This window comes from Leucopleurus acutus (assembly GCF_964270905.1).
Source record: "Leucopleurus acutus genome assembly, chromosome: 2".
NCBI lineage: Eukaryota > Metazoa > Chordata > Mammalia > Artiodactyla > Delphinidae > Leucopleurus > Leucopleurus acutus.
The window spans coordinates 57,946,950-57,963,722 of record NC_139143.1 but is presented as its reverse complement, the minus strand read 5'-3'; the positions used below and the strand labels follow the sequence as shown (position 1 = coordinate 57,963,722).

General features: G+C 35.3%; 1 protein-coding gene across 5 annotated transcripts in view; it reads left to right on the top strand.

Annotated features, from left to right (window-relative positions):
• Positions 1 to 11,710, top strand: part of TOR1AIP1 (torsin 1A interacting protein 1) — a 51,790-nt gene extending 40,080 nt beyond the window's left edge. For 2 of the 5 annotated variants that reach the window (XM_082857230.1, XM_082857228.1), the window contains 5 exons: positions 220 to 288; positions 1,120 to 1,140; positions 6,295 to 6,339; positions 6,692 to 6,748; positions 9,169 to 11,710. In XM_082857230.1, the coding sequence (XP_082713356.1) occupies positions 220 to 288; positions 1,120 to 1,140; positions 6,295 to 6,339; positions 6,692 to 6,748; positions 9,169 to 9,956 (980 nt within the window). In that variant the 3' untranslated portion in view covers positions 9,957 to 11,710. The remainder of the gene's footprint in view (positions 1 to 219; positions 289 to 1,119; positions 1,141 to 6,294; positions 6,340 to 6,691; positions 6,749 to 9,168) is intronic. The other 3 variants (XM_082857232.1, XM_082857231.1, XM_082857229.1) reach the window with 2 other exon arrangements.
• The last annotated feature ends 5,063 nt before the right edge of the window (positions 11,711 to 16,773 follow it).

Here is a 16,773-nt window from a genome sequence, read left to right as displayed (position 1 = left end):
GGATTATGTATTTATTTGCTGCCTTTTTTGCTGTGGGAAGTAACTCATCCTCACTGATGTGATCCTTTGACATTATCTTTTACTTTTGAACCTATTGCTTTGGTTGTTTCCCTCGCCAAATTTTTTTGCCTTTCTGATAAATTTACCTTATAACACTGAGGTATAGTATACATTTTCAAAGTATGTGAAACGATATCTTGATATATATATCTGTCTCAGGCTCGGGATATCAAAAAAATCCTCAGGAATGGGTTGAAAAAACCACAAGAATAAGGACTAGTATGCAAAGTAAGTTGATAAATCTCTACCTGTTATTGAAGAAATTTTAAAATTGCTACCTGTTATTGAAGTAATTTTAAGTTTATTTGCTGTTTTTTTGACTATTTAACATATAAAACTGTTTAGTTCATCAGATAAGCATTTGGGTTGCTTGTGATCTCATTAATAAAGGACATTTATGATTGCTAGTTTAGTTATTTCCATCTACTTGGACTGGCAGGAGATGGACTGGGTGTAGAATGTAGAATCATGGTGTGAGAAAACCAGTGGATGATAGGTCTGTACTTGACAAATTGTCAGTTCTGTCTAGCAGCAGTACAATCTGCACATGAAAATGAAATTCTAATCTTTTGATAGTGCCTGTTTTTATTTTTAACAGTTGTTTACCGTTATATAAATAACCACTTAGAGCAGCTTTGCATACCCATTATTTTAAGTTATAAATGCTGAAATCCTCAAATTGTATTTTCATGTTTGGGTTTAGGATGGATTAAATGTCATAGAATTTAAGAAATATTGAAGAAATAAATAGGTGCGATAAAACATACTTTGAATTCAGTGTCTATCATAATTTCTATAGCAGTGTGTCCACATTAAACCTTGACTGTATAAAAAAATCCATGCCATGCCTTAAGTGACCTTTAACCTCTATCCCTTCCTTATTCCTGTAGCCACAGTAGGTCTTGAGGTCATCAGGTGTCCCTTATTTAGATAATATAAAAATCCCCATCATATAGCTCTTGCTCACAAAATAACTAACTGTAATTGGACAAGATAACCTCTGTGGCTTTGTTTTTCTATCAGTAAAGTAGTAATGGTTGCAATTCATTTTTTCCCCAGCAGTGAAGTATTACCGTACACGTAAGTGAGTTCTTCAGCTGTCTAAAACTGAAATAACTTTTTGCCCTCGCCTTATTGTTGGCTGTTATTTTTTTTTGGCCATGCTTCGCAGCTTGTGGGATCTTAGTTCCCCAACCAGGGATCGAACCAGGGCCCTCAGCAGTGAGCGTGCAGAGTCCTAACCACTGGACCACCAGGGAATTCCCTGGCTGTCATTTCTTATTGCTGTATATACTTGCTATTAGAAGACCATTTCCTCTTAAAATTTGTTCTTCTTGACCTATTATAGTTAGGAAACCAAATATTAATTCAGCTTTTTAAGATTATGGTTATAGCCAATATCAAAAATTAAAACATTCTGAAGATCTAAGAATTACTCTTGGAAGCAAAACTGCACGAGTTTAAGTGTATATACTATGAAAAGCTCAGAGTTTTATGATGTTATTTGTTCTTAACTATATATTCTGGGTAACTAATAGCAGATAAATTACTTCCAGAAAAGTGAAGTGTAGTACATATTGTTGTCAAAAAATGTTTGCATTGTCCTCTGTTAAGACACTGTACAAATGCAATGCAGAAGGGAAAATCATTATATTGAAGGTCTAGCTGGAATGTAGAAATAGATCTTTATGGTTGCTAAATTGATAGCTTATTTATAGTATTTTCTCTGTATTCCTATTTTGTCTTAAGTTTGTATATTTGTTATGGCTTAAATAGTTGTATACTGGTTGATAGACATCTACCATATATACAGAACTTCCAGAGTTAAAGAGAAACTATATAGCAGAAATTTGCACATTCGGGTTCAGGTAACAAAATTTTTTAGATTTTTGACCACAGAAGGACTTTAAGATAGGAAGAAAGAATTTTCAATCAGAGTAGACGATTGCAGGAAGAAAGAATTTTCAGTCAGAGTAGAAGATTGCAGTGATTTCCAAACAGCCTTATAGATTTCTCTTCAATCTAACATCATTTGAAAAAAACTTTTCCTTGGCATTCCAAGTTTCATATCTTATTGTCTTAACTATACACTTCTGCCTGCTTCAGTGAGAAAAAAAAAATCATTTTTAGATTTAGGTGTTCAAGAACCTGGATTTCAGATCATTATCACCCTATGTTAGTACCAGTTCTCTGGGTAGACAGGTCCCAGTTCAGGTTTCTGCAGGTATCCAGATCTTTGGGGAAAGATAGAACCACTGTCTATACTTTTGCTGTGTCCCAGATGATAAAACAGTCAGGCCTCTGAGTCTGTGCTTCATTAATATACATGCTGTGGAACCTGTCTCTAAAAGTGGTGTAGAGAAAAGAGGAGAGTTTGGAGTTAGAGCTATTGGGTTCCAGTCCCAGATCTTCTACTAATTGAGTCATCTTGGTAAAGTCTCTTAAACTTTGTGAACCTCAATTTTCTTAACTTTAAAGTTGGGACAATAGTGCCTATAACTAGGTTATTCTAATGAGCTTATTATATATGTGAACACAATTTTTTAAGTCTAAATGTACCACATAAATAATTAATGCTTATTTATTGTTAACAATATATTGTGTAATAATCAGTAGTAATAACTATGAAAGATTCATGCCCTCTGCTTTTGACTTTATAGAGTGATTGATTGTTACCATACTCTTCATACTAGAAAAACTCTGAGCTTTATCTTTTTAAAAAGATCTTTTTAACGGAATTTTTATTACTGTCTCTAAAAATATTTTTAATGAGGATAAAGTTTACCTTTCAGTGTGTGGCCTCAGCAGTATATATACCCTACTAAGTTTGAGTTCTTCAAATTATATAAATGTTTCATATGGTATATAATAACTGTTACTTATCTATTCTATATCATTAAAATCATCATAGAAGAGCACTTAACATTTTATGTATTGTCTCATTTGATCTTTGCAACCATGGATTAAAGTATTCAAGATAAACATTATCTTGATGGATTTATTTTCTAAATTGTTTCACATACTCTTTAACTAGGTTAAACTATTGAAGTATGATTGACATACATTGATTTTGGTTTTTAAAATATTTTGTTAAAGTATAGTTGATTTACAATGTTGTGTTAATTTCTGCTGTATGGCAAAGCGATTCAGTTATTCATATATATATTACTTTTCATATTCTTTTCCATTATGGGTTGTCACAGCATATTGAATATAGTTCCCTGTACTATACAATAGGACCTTGTTGTTTATCCATCCTATATATAATAGTTTGCATCTGCTAATCCCAAACTCCCAGTCCATTCCTCCCCTACCCCCACCTTCTTGGCAACCACAAGTGTGTTCTCTGTGTCTGTGAGTCTGTTTCTGTTTCATAGATATGTTCATTTATGTCATATTTTAGAATCCACATATGAGTGATGTCATATGGTATTTGTCTTTCTCTGACTTACTTCGCTTAGTATGATAATCTCTAGGTCCATCTGTGTTGCTGCAAATGGCATTATTTCATCCACTTTTATGGTTAATATTCCATTGATTATATATATACCACATCTTCTTTATCAATTCATCTGTGATTGACATGCATTTAATGTATACAACTTACGTATTTACTGTATACAACTTGATGAGTTTGGAGATAAGTATATACCTGTGAAACCATCACCATAGTCTATGCCGTGAACATATCCATCACCTCCAAAAGTTTTCTCCCACCCTCTTTATTTATTATTATGTGTGTGATAAGAACACTTAAGATCTACCCTCGTAGCAAATTTTTAATATATAGGACAATAAATATAGGTACTATGCTCTACAGTAGATTTCTAGGATTTTTTCATCTCATTTAACTGAAACTGTGTACCCTTTGACTGATATCTCCTGATTTCCCCCTCCCCCAGGCCCTGGAAACCACCTGTTTCTATGAATTTGACTAGGTTCCTCACATAAATGATAGTAGGAAGCATTTGCATATCTGTATCTGACTTATTTCATTAGGATAATGTTCTCCATGTTGTCCAGAGTGGCAAGATTTCCTTCTTTTTTAAAGCTGAATAATAATTCCATTGTGTGTGTATGTGTGTGAATACATGTATATGTATAAATACATCACATTTTCTTTATCCATTAATTTGTCAATGGACATTTAGTTTGCTTCCCTGTTTCGGCTATTGTGAATATTACTGCAATGAACATGGGTGTGCAGATATCTCTCCAAGGTCGTAATTTCTGTTCCTTTGGATATATATCCAAAAGTGGGATTGCCGGATCATATGGTAGTCCATTTTTAACCTTTTGGGGAACCTCCATAATTGTTTTCCATAGTGACTGCACCAATTTATATTCCCACCAACAGTGTACAGGGATTCTCTTTCCTCCACATCCTCTCCACATACCTTGTACTTTTGTTTTTTCGATAATAGCCACAATACATTTGATAATATGAGGTGATTTCTCATTGTGATTTTGATCACATAAGTCATGTGCTTTTTAAGTTTGATGTAATCCCATGGTCTATTTTTACTTTTGTTGTCCATGCTTTTCTTGTTATATCCAAGAAATCATTGTCAAGGCCAACTTCAAGAAGCTTTTTCCCCATGTTTCTTCTGGGAGTTTTATTGTTTCAATTCCTAATTTAAGTCTTTCATCCATTTTGAGTCGATTTTTGTGTGTGGTATAAGGGTCCAATTTCATTCTTTGTATGTGGATATCCAGTTTCCCCAGTACCATTTACTGAAGAGACTATCCTTTTGCTATTGTGTAGTCTTGACACCCTTGTTGAGGATCAGTTGACTATATCTTCATGGGTTTATTTCTGACTTTCTATTCTCTTCCATTGGTCTATATGTCTGTATTTATGGCAGTATCATAATGTTTTGATTATTCTAGCTTTGTGATATATTTTGAAATCAGAAAGTGTGATGCCTCCAGTTTTGTTCTTCTTACTCAAAGTTGTTTTGGCCTTTCAAATTTGGGGTCTTTTGTGGTTCCATATGAATTTTAGGATTGTTTTCTGTTTCTGTAAAAAATGCCATTGGAATTTTGATACCGATTGCACTGAACCTGTAGATTGCTTTCGGTAGTATGGACATTTTAAGAATATTAATTCTCCATTCCATGACCATGGGATGTCTTTCCATTTACTTGTGTCTGCTTTAATTCCTTTCATCAGTGTTTTAGAGGTTTCAGTGTATAATGCTTTTACCTCCTTGGTTACTCTTATTCCTAAATATTTTATTCTTCTGATGCTATTGTAAATGGGAGTTTTTCTTAATTTTGTTTGTGTTAATTTTGTTTTCTTAATTTTATGTTCTTATGAGTTATATGAATGTTACATATGTTTCATAATAACTGTTATTTAGCTATTCTCCATTATTAATATCATCATGCACTTCACAGCATTTTCATATATCATTTGATCTTTGCAACCATGGAATGAGGTATTTAAGATAAACATTATCTGATGGAAATTTTTTTTTTTTAGTAAGACAGTTTTAACTTTGGTTACCTAACTTTGAAGCTTCTAAATGATGCCATTTCCTAGACTAACCTAGTAATGCAAAACAATATGCCTTTAGAGTTAAGGTTGATGTCATTTTGTTTCATTTGAGGTTTTTTGTCATATGACCAGAAATAAGGCTGTTTCTGTAAAAATATATATAAAATAAATAAATCAGCAATGCTAATTTTATTCCTCCAGTTTAGTCCAGTGTTTCTCAAATGAAAACTGTTGATAAATACTAGGAAGATCACTTATACACATAAAGTTATAAAACTCCAGGCAAGTGCTAGATGACAGTATTGGTAATGTAGATCATACAGATGAGTAACTCAGCCTCTTCGCTTCCTGAACCCTGTCGTTGCATTTCCTCTCTCTTAGATGGCTATGCCAAGGAGGATGGAGAGGAAAAGGAAAGAGCTTTTCATTTGTTTTCTAAAGTATGATGGAAATAGAGATTTGATGGAGTTGTGGGAAAATTATTTTTGAAATCTGTTGTTTAACCACGAAGCTAAAACAATTACTTGTCTATTACCAGAAATGGTGAAAAGTTTTTCAGTGTAATTTCTAAAATATTACTGATATTTGAAATGGTCAGAAGCACCAGAGGACGTATTTGAATCAGATTGAGGTAGAAATTAGTGAAAATTAAGATTGAGTTTTACCTTAAAACCCCTTATCCAGAGAGCTCAGTAATCCATAATCATATTTTGTCCTTCTTTCCCTCTTTACAGCATCATCACCAGGCAAGCGTTCGATATATGGCAATTTTTCAGATGGTATTATTTGTTTCCTTTTATTATAGTTGTGCTTATTTTCTTTGTCCTCTTTGTCCCAGAAGTTTCACCACTCCCATTAAATAATTTGGGTCAAGTTCTTCAAGGCTTTCTCACAAAACTAATATGTTAAGAGTATGCTTTGTACTCGACCATTACATTAATTATGAAAGAAATCAATCTTGTGTCTCAAGCAGCTGTCAATCTAATAGACACTTGAATCTTCTGCTTTTTCTTCTGTTTCTGACAGATCTCTGCCTTATTTTCTCTTGGTGAAATTTGTATTCTCTTTTTCTGTTGGAAATACTGAAATTATGAAACATAAATTGATAGTCTTTATTACTTCTATCATTAGATGACGGTGTTCAGAAATCAGAGCTTGGAAACCAATCTCCATCAGCCTCCAGCCAACGTAAGTTTGTCTATTCAGCTTTCATTAAACGAGTCTCTAAAATTGGTGAACATAATGATTTTTTAATTTTTTTGACACCAAAGAACTTCATGCTATTTGAAGAATTATATTTTAAGTACTTCAAAAGAAAAAGTATATATTTTACCAGCAGTAAAAGTCTTTAAGGACAAACTCTGTGAAAAAACATCTGGCTTTCCCCTTTACTTTATTATCCATAAGACCAAAAGTGAAAGTTAACAAGTAAAGCAACTAATACTGTTAACCAAGTGAACCTTGTTGTCAAAAGAAAGATGCACATAGCATGACATAATGGGAATACCATAGTTTTTTAGAGTTCACAGACCTGAATTTAAATTAGTTTGGACCACTTACCTTCTGTATAGCCTTGGGGCAAGTTTCTTTAGTTCTCTAAGCCTTTTTATTATCTTAAAAGAGTACTAAGAAAGTAACAGTGATTCTCAGATTCTTTGGTCTCAATACCACTTTCCACTAGCAAAATTAATAAGAACCCCAGAGACCTTTTTTAAAAAGAGACTTAAAAAAATATATATGAGTTATACCTGTCCGTATTTACCTAGAGATTAAAATTGTAAAAAAAAAATTTTAATGTTTGTTAGTTATTTTTAAATAATTTAGTAAGGAGAGTGGTAGATTGCTTTGTATTTTCTCTGATCTCTAATGCCTGGCTTAATAAAATGGAGCTGGAGTTTCATTCTGCTTCTGTATTCAAACTGTTAAAATATATTGGCGATTTTGGTTTTTTTTTAATTTATTTATTAATTTATTTTTGGCTGCATTGGGTCTTCTTTGCTGCGCACAGGCTTTCTCTAGTTGCGGTGAGCGGGAGCTACTCTTCATTGCAGTGCACAGGCTTCTCATTGCGGTGGCTTCTCTTTGTTGCAGAGAACGGGCTCTGGGTGCACAGGCTTCAGTAGTTGTGGCGCACGGGCTTAGTTGCTCCGTGGCGTGTGGGATCTTCCCAGACCAGGGATTGAACCCGCGTCCCCTGCATTGGCAGGCGGATTCTTAACCGCTGAGCCACCAGGGAAGTCCCAGTCAGTTGTTTTCTTGAAAACAACAGGCTCACATTGTTTGTTTTCCAGAAAAAGTGTCCCAAATATGAAAGTCTGACTAACCAGTTTGTCACTTGTCTTTTCAAGTAAAAATTCTATGAAAAAAGCACTATTTCAGCTCACAACTCAGTTGCACAAAGTTCTTTTCTTTGAGACAGCCATATACTGTTCTATGTAGCAGAAGTGCTTTATATACATGTCCCATTTCTTCACATAGAATGTTAAGATTTCTACTCAAGGTTGAGTTCTAATAAGATAAATTCTTTTAAATGCTTCATGAAGGATGTCCTTAAGTGAAACTGATAACCTGGAATACATGGCCATGAAGAATACAAAGACAGTCCTAGTTTGGTGCTACTGCCCTGTGATTCATCTGAAGCATCAGTTATTTTTCCTACCATGGCTTTTTACACCATCAGTGCAGATGTCAATATGGTGGAAAAAGGCAAATAAGATCTTAGTGTCGGGAGAATAGTTTTAACCTCAAGGACCCCCTTGAAGAGATCTTGAGATACCCCACCAGTCACACTTTGAGAATTGTTGCTCTAGAGGGTCCATGGTACAATTATTAGTCTAAAGCAGTCAATAAATAGGAAGTGTAAAAATACTGTTGCTGTCATATTAAATTATTAAATGATGTGGTATATGAGAAAGTGCTTAAACTGAAAAGCACTAGGTAAATGTAAATTCATATCATCATTGCCAGTAATAATTAGGAATGAGTTGCAAACTAAGTTTTACCAGTGTTAACTTGCAATACAGCAAAAGATAGGCATCAGTGCAATTAAAGGGACAGCTAGCTATTATATGGAAGATTTCACTTATAATGCATCCTTTTCTTTATTCCTTTATATACATAAACATTCCACCTTGGATAATAATCCATGTTAATTTCTAAATTTAAAACTAAATTTCTTTATTCCTTTATATACATAAACATTCCACCTTGGATAATAATCCATGTTAGTTTCTAAATTTAAAACTATTTTGTAAAGTGTCTTTTAATATTGTTTACCTCCCAAATATTAGCAGTAGTAATAATAGTTTTGCTTTATAAATTGTATTCTTTCTGACTTGCACATGCTATTACATATACTTAAATTCTACTTTTTCCTCTAAGTCTCTTTATCATTTTGACATTGAAGAGACATGTGCATACTCATATAAATAACTTAAAACACATGTGCTAAATTATTTCTTTAAGAAAGTAAATTATCAGCTCCCTTCTTTAAATTCCTTCCTCTCTTATCTAATGTTTATAAAGATTAATATTGGCTTTAAAAGTCACTTGCTCTTGAATCTAAGAAAATAATATTTGTGTCTATCATTTCTTTTTTTCCTGAGCAGAAGTGACTGGACAACCCCAAAGTGCATCTTTTGTCAAGGTGAAGTGGTGGTGGCCCCTTGTTCTGATAGCCGCTCTTCTCATTGGGTGTTTTTTGTACACTCGTACTCCTGAAGCAGAAACCACTGCTGTTCAAGAGTTCCAGAACCAGATGAAACAACTTATGAATAAGTACCAAGGTCAAGATGAGAAGCTGTGGAAAAGGAGCCTAACATTCCTGGAAAAACATCTTAATAGCTCCCACCCTCGGCCTCAGCCTGCTATCTTGCTGCTCACTGCTGCCCGAGATGCTGAAGAAGCACTCAAGTGTCTGAGTGAACAAATTGCCGATGCCTATTCTTCCTTCCAAAGTGTTCCTGCAATCCGGATTGATGGGACGGGCAAAGCAACTCAAGACAGTGATCTTGTCAAACAAGAGGTAGATGAGGAACTGAGCAACGGATTCCGAAATGGCCAGAATGCAGCTGTGGTCCACCGCTTTGAGTCATTGCCTGCAGGCTCTACTTTGATCTTCTATAAGTATTGTGATCATGAAAATGCAGCCTTCAAAGATGTAGCCTTAGTCCTAACTGTCTTGTTAGAGGAGGAGACACTTGGAACCAGTCTAGGCCTAAAGGAAATTGAAGAAAAAGTGAGGGATTTCCTCAAACTCAAGTTCACCAACTCTGATACACCCAACTCCTACAAACATATGGACCCAGACAAATTGAGTGGGCTCTGGAGCCGTATTTCTCACTTAGTCCTGCCAGTACAACCAGAAAATGACCTGAAAAGGGGCATCTGCTTATAAGAGGAGACAGAAGAGAAAATCATGTCTCAAGTTCTGAGAATTTTTCAAACTTTCTAACCATAGACAGGATCCAGAGCTCTTTTTGAAAGAACTGGTTTCTTTTTAAAGGAGGTTAAGTTCTTAAGTAAACGTGGAATATCTAAATCGTTTATTCAACCTAATTATCTGTTTTTTGAGAGAATTGTTTCCTTGTCTCCATTGAGATCTGTGTTAATGATATCTGAGGACTGTAAATTATATGCAGTCCCATAGAGGATCTGCTTAGATTCTGGGTTGAATCATTATTGCTATGGTATGACCAGTGGGAGGGATTAGGCTCCTTCCTATGAATCCACCCAATTTTTTAACTTAGATTTTTTTCACAGTTTGTCGAGTTATTAGTAAGACAGCTCCCTGAACATAACTGTGGGTTTTCCCTTTTGTCCTCTTCTACATCGTTTAGATGTGAATTCCGTAGTCAGCTTCTGCTTATAGGAACAAAAATAATGAAAGACCATCCGAGTGTGTGTTTGGGATTTTTGGTTTTTGGTTTTTTCCTTTGATTTTGGAGGATAAGGAGAAGGAGACACGGGAAAAGTTGTGGAATGGGGAGAGAAAGGGGGGAAAAAGTCTTCAAGGTGAAATGTTAAAATAAGCCACTGAGGGAATTCCCTGGCGGTCCAGTGGTTAGGACTCCACACTTTCAATGCCGAGGGCCCAGGTTTGATCCCTGGTCAGGGAACTAAGATCCTGCAAGCCGCCCCACGTGGCCAAAAAGAAAGCCACTGAGGCTTAGGGTTAGTCAAACATAGTTATATGAACTGCATTCTCAGTGAATTCTGTTGGGACTTGTTTCTCACATGTCCTTTTTTTTCGTTTAAGAAATTTTTATTCCTCCCAGAGATTTTGAAGCATGTATATGATGAGGTTTAGTATATTTGTTCACTTGGCTCTTAAGAATGGGTAAGTTCAGAGCCATTTATTTTGGTCATATCCTGAAAGTTTTGTTAAGAAATACAATTTCAGGAATTGGTAAACCATTTGTTAACCAGCTCTCCTGGGCTGTTGAAGAAGGATTTGATTTTCTGCATGTCTACTTGTTGCATTCTGAGTCCTTTAATGACACTCTTGTAACAAGAATAAAGATTTACAATGCACGTGATAAATTCTACTAAGAGTGCCTCAAGCGAAAAAGAAAGTGAAGTTTACCATATATGAAGAATGTTAAAATGTACTACTGTACATTACTGTACTACTATAGAATTTCAGTTTTAACTTAGCATCACTAACAGCTTTCTCATCCGTCAACTGCTTTGGTTTTCTTAGAAGCTTAAAATTCTGGATCCACTTTATTTTTTTATTGTCTACAAACCTTTAAATGAAAATATTGTTTTTAGAATACTAGAGCCTGTCAATGGCTTCATCATTTACCTTTTAAGGATCCCATGACTGGTGGTAGAGTACAGTCTCGTTTCTTCCCACTAGGACTACCAGTATTCATAAATTTATACCCCTTATTGTAATTTGTTCCTGACTGTCAGAAGTCAAATATTCTGATTTATAGAGGATTCTAAAACAAGAGTTTTTGAAAAGACTTATTTTATACCTATATATATTATATGGAGAAACATGTTTTTTTAAATGTTTCATTGACCAAAATAATTTTAAAGTAATTAATATTACTTATATCAGGAAAAATAATTGTAGCAGCTGATCTGTAAATGACTTTAAAAGCTATTTTAGTAATTTAAATAAATTTACTTTCTTGGTTTGTACTCTTGTGTGTCATAAACTTAATGATTCATATACCTTTAAAAGAAATTATTCCTAGAGTTTTCTTTCCACTTGACCAATTTTAGTGACTTCTGCTAGGAGAAACAAAGGCCAAACAAAGAATTGCAGCCACTCACAAGTACACTGGTAGGAAATATAATCAGTGTGATTTTCTGTTTCATCCAGGGATTTTGAATTATCACTAAAATGGAATTAGTTTAGGTATTCCCCAGTTGGCAAAAGAATCCACACCATGTTTCTCAAATTTTTCATTCTCACCTCTCTGAAGAACCTTTTTAGATTTTTGTTTTCTAATCATCTACTCCCATGAAATTTTAATACTGCATATATACTCTATATCTGTTTATGGACTGCATATTTTTATGCTTTATATACCTGAAGAATAAGATTTTTTTGCCCCCATTGAAAGTGCATGCTCACGGACATCTGTATTTTATATCATTGATGCCTAAAACATTTTGTTTTGTTCATGTTACCATAATCCGTTTGGAGGGGAAAATTTAATAACTCATCGGCTTGAAAATAGGAACTTGGGCCTCTAGGAATTAGGCACATTGTGACTTTGGGTGACAACATTGGCCCAGGGAAAACCACAGTGCAAAACTGACCTTACAAATTTCTAAAAACTTAATCTGCTTCCCTTCTCTTAATGACTTACTTATATTACTCTTAAGGAGGTTTTCTAAACCTCCAGTCCTCAATGATAGGAAATAAACCTGATTTTCATTCTACGAAGAGAAGTGAAACTTAGAAAAGGTTTGCATAGTTAATACCTACACTAAAGATATAAAGCCCAATTTGCCTGTGACCTTAGGTCTTCTGAAAGCGGCCTTTGTGTTGTCAATATGAGGAAGCATTTCTCATTGATTGCAAAAAAAACAGTGGACTATTCTTCTACATTGTCCTTATCAAGGCCACAGAGTCAAATCTTATGGTATGAAGATTCTACTGGCATTAGCCACCTGGGATGAAGGTGTGAGTCCTGGGTCTGGGAAACCAAACTAAGTCTTCCATTGACGGCCATTGACTTGGAAAAAGAGGAAAGTCCTGCCTTAAACCTATCTTTGGCCTGGATTCAGAGAAGTCCTGGTGGGCTTGCAGATTCTTCTGGATGGTAGGGGAAATATAGCCCATCACCTGAGTATGAACAGGGAGAAACCTCTTGCAATTTACAAATTAAAATCTTGTCTTTTGCACACTCTTGGACTCCTCTGGAATATTTTTCATATCTTGCCTTCTCCCTTTTCCCAGCCTCACGCTCTGCTAATTCTTATTTGTTCTGAATGCTTTATTTTTTTTCAGACAGAACTTTACTGAACCTAACCTAATTCCCTACCCTGAAATACTGGTGCAGGTGCCTCTTCTTTACACGCTTGTTCATCCTGTATTACCCCTGTCACAGCACTTAGCACACTCCCACAACCATATGCCTCTTTTTTAAAAAAATTTTATTAGTATAGTTGATTTACAGTGTTGTGTTAATTTCTGCTGTACAGCAAAGTGATTCAGTTATACATATATATATTCTTTTTCATGTTATTTTCCATTTTGGTTTATTACAAGCTATTAAATATAGTTCCCTGTGCTGTACAGTAAGGCCTTGTTGTTTATCCATCCTACATAAAATAGTTTGCATCTGCTAATCCCAAACTCCCACTCCATCCCTCCCCTCCCCCCCACCTTGGCAACCACAAGTCTGTTCTCTTTGTATGTTTCTGTTTCATAGATAGGTTCATTTGTGTCACATTTTAGATTCCACATATAAGTGATATCATATGATATTTGTATTTGTCTTTCTGACTTCACTTAGTATGATAATCCTAGGTCCATCCATGTTGCTACAAATGACATTATTTCGTTCTTTTTTATGGCTGAGTAATATTCCACTGTAAATAGTGCTACTATGAACATAGGGGTGCATGTGTCTTTTCAAACTAGAGTTTTGTCTGAGTATATGCCCAGGAGTGGGATTGCTGGATCACCATATGCCTCTTGAGAGCAGGAGAGTGTGATCAATCTACGTACAGTGGTAATCACATAAAGTGCTCAAATATTTGTTAAATAAAAATTGCAAGCCCTGTGTGGTTAGCAAAAATAGGTAAGTCGCATCTTTCTCAGTGTTTTGCTTTTTTTCTGTTATTACTGAGCCTTTTTTTTCTAAATCTTTTTTATATAAACTATTTCAACCTGGATTCAGTAGGGCTATGAATAATTTCAGGAAAGAGGAAGGGGACCAGTCTCAGAAGGGAAACCTGGCCCTTTTCTGATGGAAGCAAGGATCATTAGTGAGAGGTCCCCGAGGGGAAGGTGAATGTTAAGAAAGAAAACTGGGAGGCCTTAAGGTCTTTCCACAGTAAGATTAGGAATTTGTGTTTTCTTAAAAGAGCTAGGAAGTTTCCTTACATCTTTTCATGTTGCCTAAGAGGGTAATTATAGTCCAGATAAGAGATGGCTATGGATGTGGAGAGAAGATGGATAAGAAAAATATTCGAGACATAGATATGACAAGGTCTGGTAATCGAATGTAATGTTATAGAGAAAATACCTCATAGAGGACTCTTCAAAGCACTGTACTACTAAAAATACCTCCTCAATCTATTTAGCTCATCTATCTTCTCTCCCCAAATACTAAGCACACAGTGGTAAAATAAATTCTTATCTCTGAATGTCTTTCTGTTGACTTTTAGCAGTTTGAAGTAGAGACTCACGTATTTAGTCAGGAATTATTTGATTGTAAATAAAAACCCTGTCTAATCAGCAAAAGAGGAAAGGAAGGGTGAGGTGGGTATTGTAAGAATATACATCTGAGACTCCAAGACAGGAAAGTATGGGAACTGTGAGGACTGCTCTGGACGGAGACCTCACAGCCATTCCCTCTGCCTCTCTACTTCTGGCTTGCTATGCCTCAGCAACTTCCCCTTGTGTCTTTTTTTTTTTTTTTTTTTTTGGTTGCGTTGGGTCTTCATTGCTGCGAGCAGGTTTTCTCTAGTCGCGGCGAGCGGGGGCTACTCTTTGTTGCGGTGCGTGGACTTCTCATTGCTGTGGCTTCTCTTGTTGCGGAGCACAGGCTCTAGGCGTGTGGGCTTCAGTAGTTGTGGCACGCGGGCTCTAGAGCGCAGGCTCAGTAGTTGTGGTGCACGGGCTTAGTTGCTCCGTGACACGTAGGATCTTCCCAGACGAGGGCTCAAACCCATGTCCCCTGCATTGGCAGGCAGATTCTTAACCACTGCATCACCAGGGAAGTCCCTTGCTTCTGTTTTATGTCCTGGTTTTTTGGCCACAAGGCATTGGAATCCTAGCTCCCCAGCCAGGGATCGGAACCGCACCTCCTGCTTTGGAAGGCGAAGTCCTAACCACTGGACCACCAGGGAAATCCCTTTCTTCCCCCTTTTAGAGAGCACCATTCTTAGGCTAAACTCAAGAAGAGAAACTGCTCCGTTCTATATAGCCCATAAGAGAATATCTACTCATAGTAGTTATGTGCATTTTTTGATGAGCAATTTTTTTAATCTACTCTCAATTTCGTAGTTTAAATGGACTTTCTCCTACTTTGTATACCATGAAGATGGAAAAGATCTATATCGAGACCTTTGAATATGTATTAAGTTGTCCCTCACCATTTTCTAGTTTTTGTTACTATTTATTGAGTGCTTATTAATGCCCCAAACACTGTTTCAACTTCTTTACATGTATTAACTGATTTAATTCTCACAATAATCCTGTGAGGTGGTAATATTATCCCAACATTATAGACAGGAAACTGAAGCACAAAGATAAAATGACACCCAAGAATACCCAAGTAAAAAGTGGTGAAGCAGAGATTTGAACCCAGGCTGTCTGTGTTTAAAACATCTATTCTTACCACTATGTAGAGAGTCTCTAGAACCCCATATATGATGTTTCTCCCCAATCTATTCAGGCTCTATACAGGTTGGAGTATTTTTCCAACATTGTAGAATCTTTTCTTCAATTGAACTATAGTTGATTTACAATATTGTGTTCATTTCAGGTGTACAGTGAAGTGATTCAGATATATATAGATGTATAGGTATATATATATTCTTTTTCAGATTCTCTTCCACTATAAGTTATTACAAGATATTGAATATAGTTCCCTGTGCTTTACAGTTTTTTGTTCCTTGTTTTTTGTCTCTTTCATATATAATGGTGTATATCCCATACTCCTAATTTATCCCTTCTCCCCTCCTTTCCCCCTTGGTAACCCTAAGTTTGTCTTCTCTGTCTGTGAATCTGTTTCTGTTGTGTAAATAAGGTTTTAGATTATTTTTTAGATTCCACATATAAACGATATCACATGATATTTGTCTTTTTCTGTCTGACTTACTTCACTTAGTATGATAATCTCTAGGTCCATGCATGTTGCATGAAAGGATATTTCATACTTTTTTATGGCTAATCTCCTATTATTATATATAGGATATATATATACCTTATACTATATATATTATATATAGTATATTATATTACTATTATATATAGTATAGTATATATAATATTTACATTATATAAATATTATATATATATAGGATAGGATATATATCCTATATATAGGATATATATATAATTATATATAGGATATATATATATAGTATATGTGTATATATACCACATCTTTTTTATCCATTCATCTGCTGATGGACGTTTGGGTTGTTTCCATGTCTTAGCTATTGTAAATAGTGCTGTTATGAACATTGGGGTGTATGTATCTTTTCAGATTAGAGTTTTTGTCTTTTCCGGATATATGCCCAGGAGTGGTGGGATTGCTGGATCATACTGTAGCTCTACTTTTAGGTTTTTAAGGAACCTCCATATTGTTCTTCATAGTGGCTGCACCAATTTACATTCCCACCAACAGTGTAGGAGGGTTCCCTTTTCTCCACACCCTCTCCAGCATTTATTATTTGTAGATTTTTGCTGATGGCCATTCTGACTGGTGTGAGGCGATACCTCATTGTAGTTTTGATTTGCATTTCTCTAATAATGAGTGATGTTGAGCATCTTTTCGTGCCTGTTGCCATCTGTA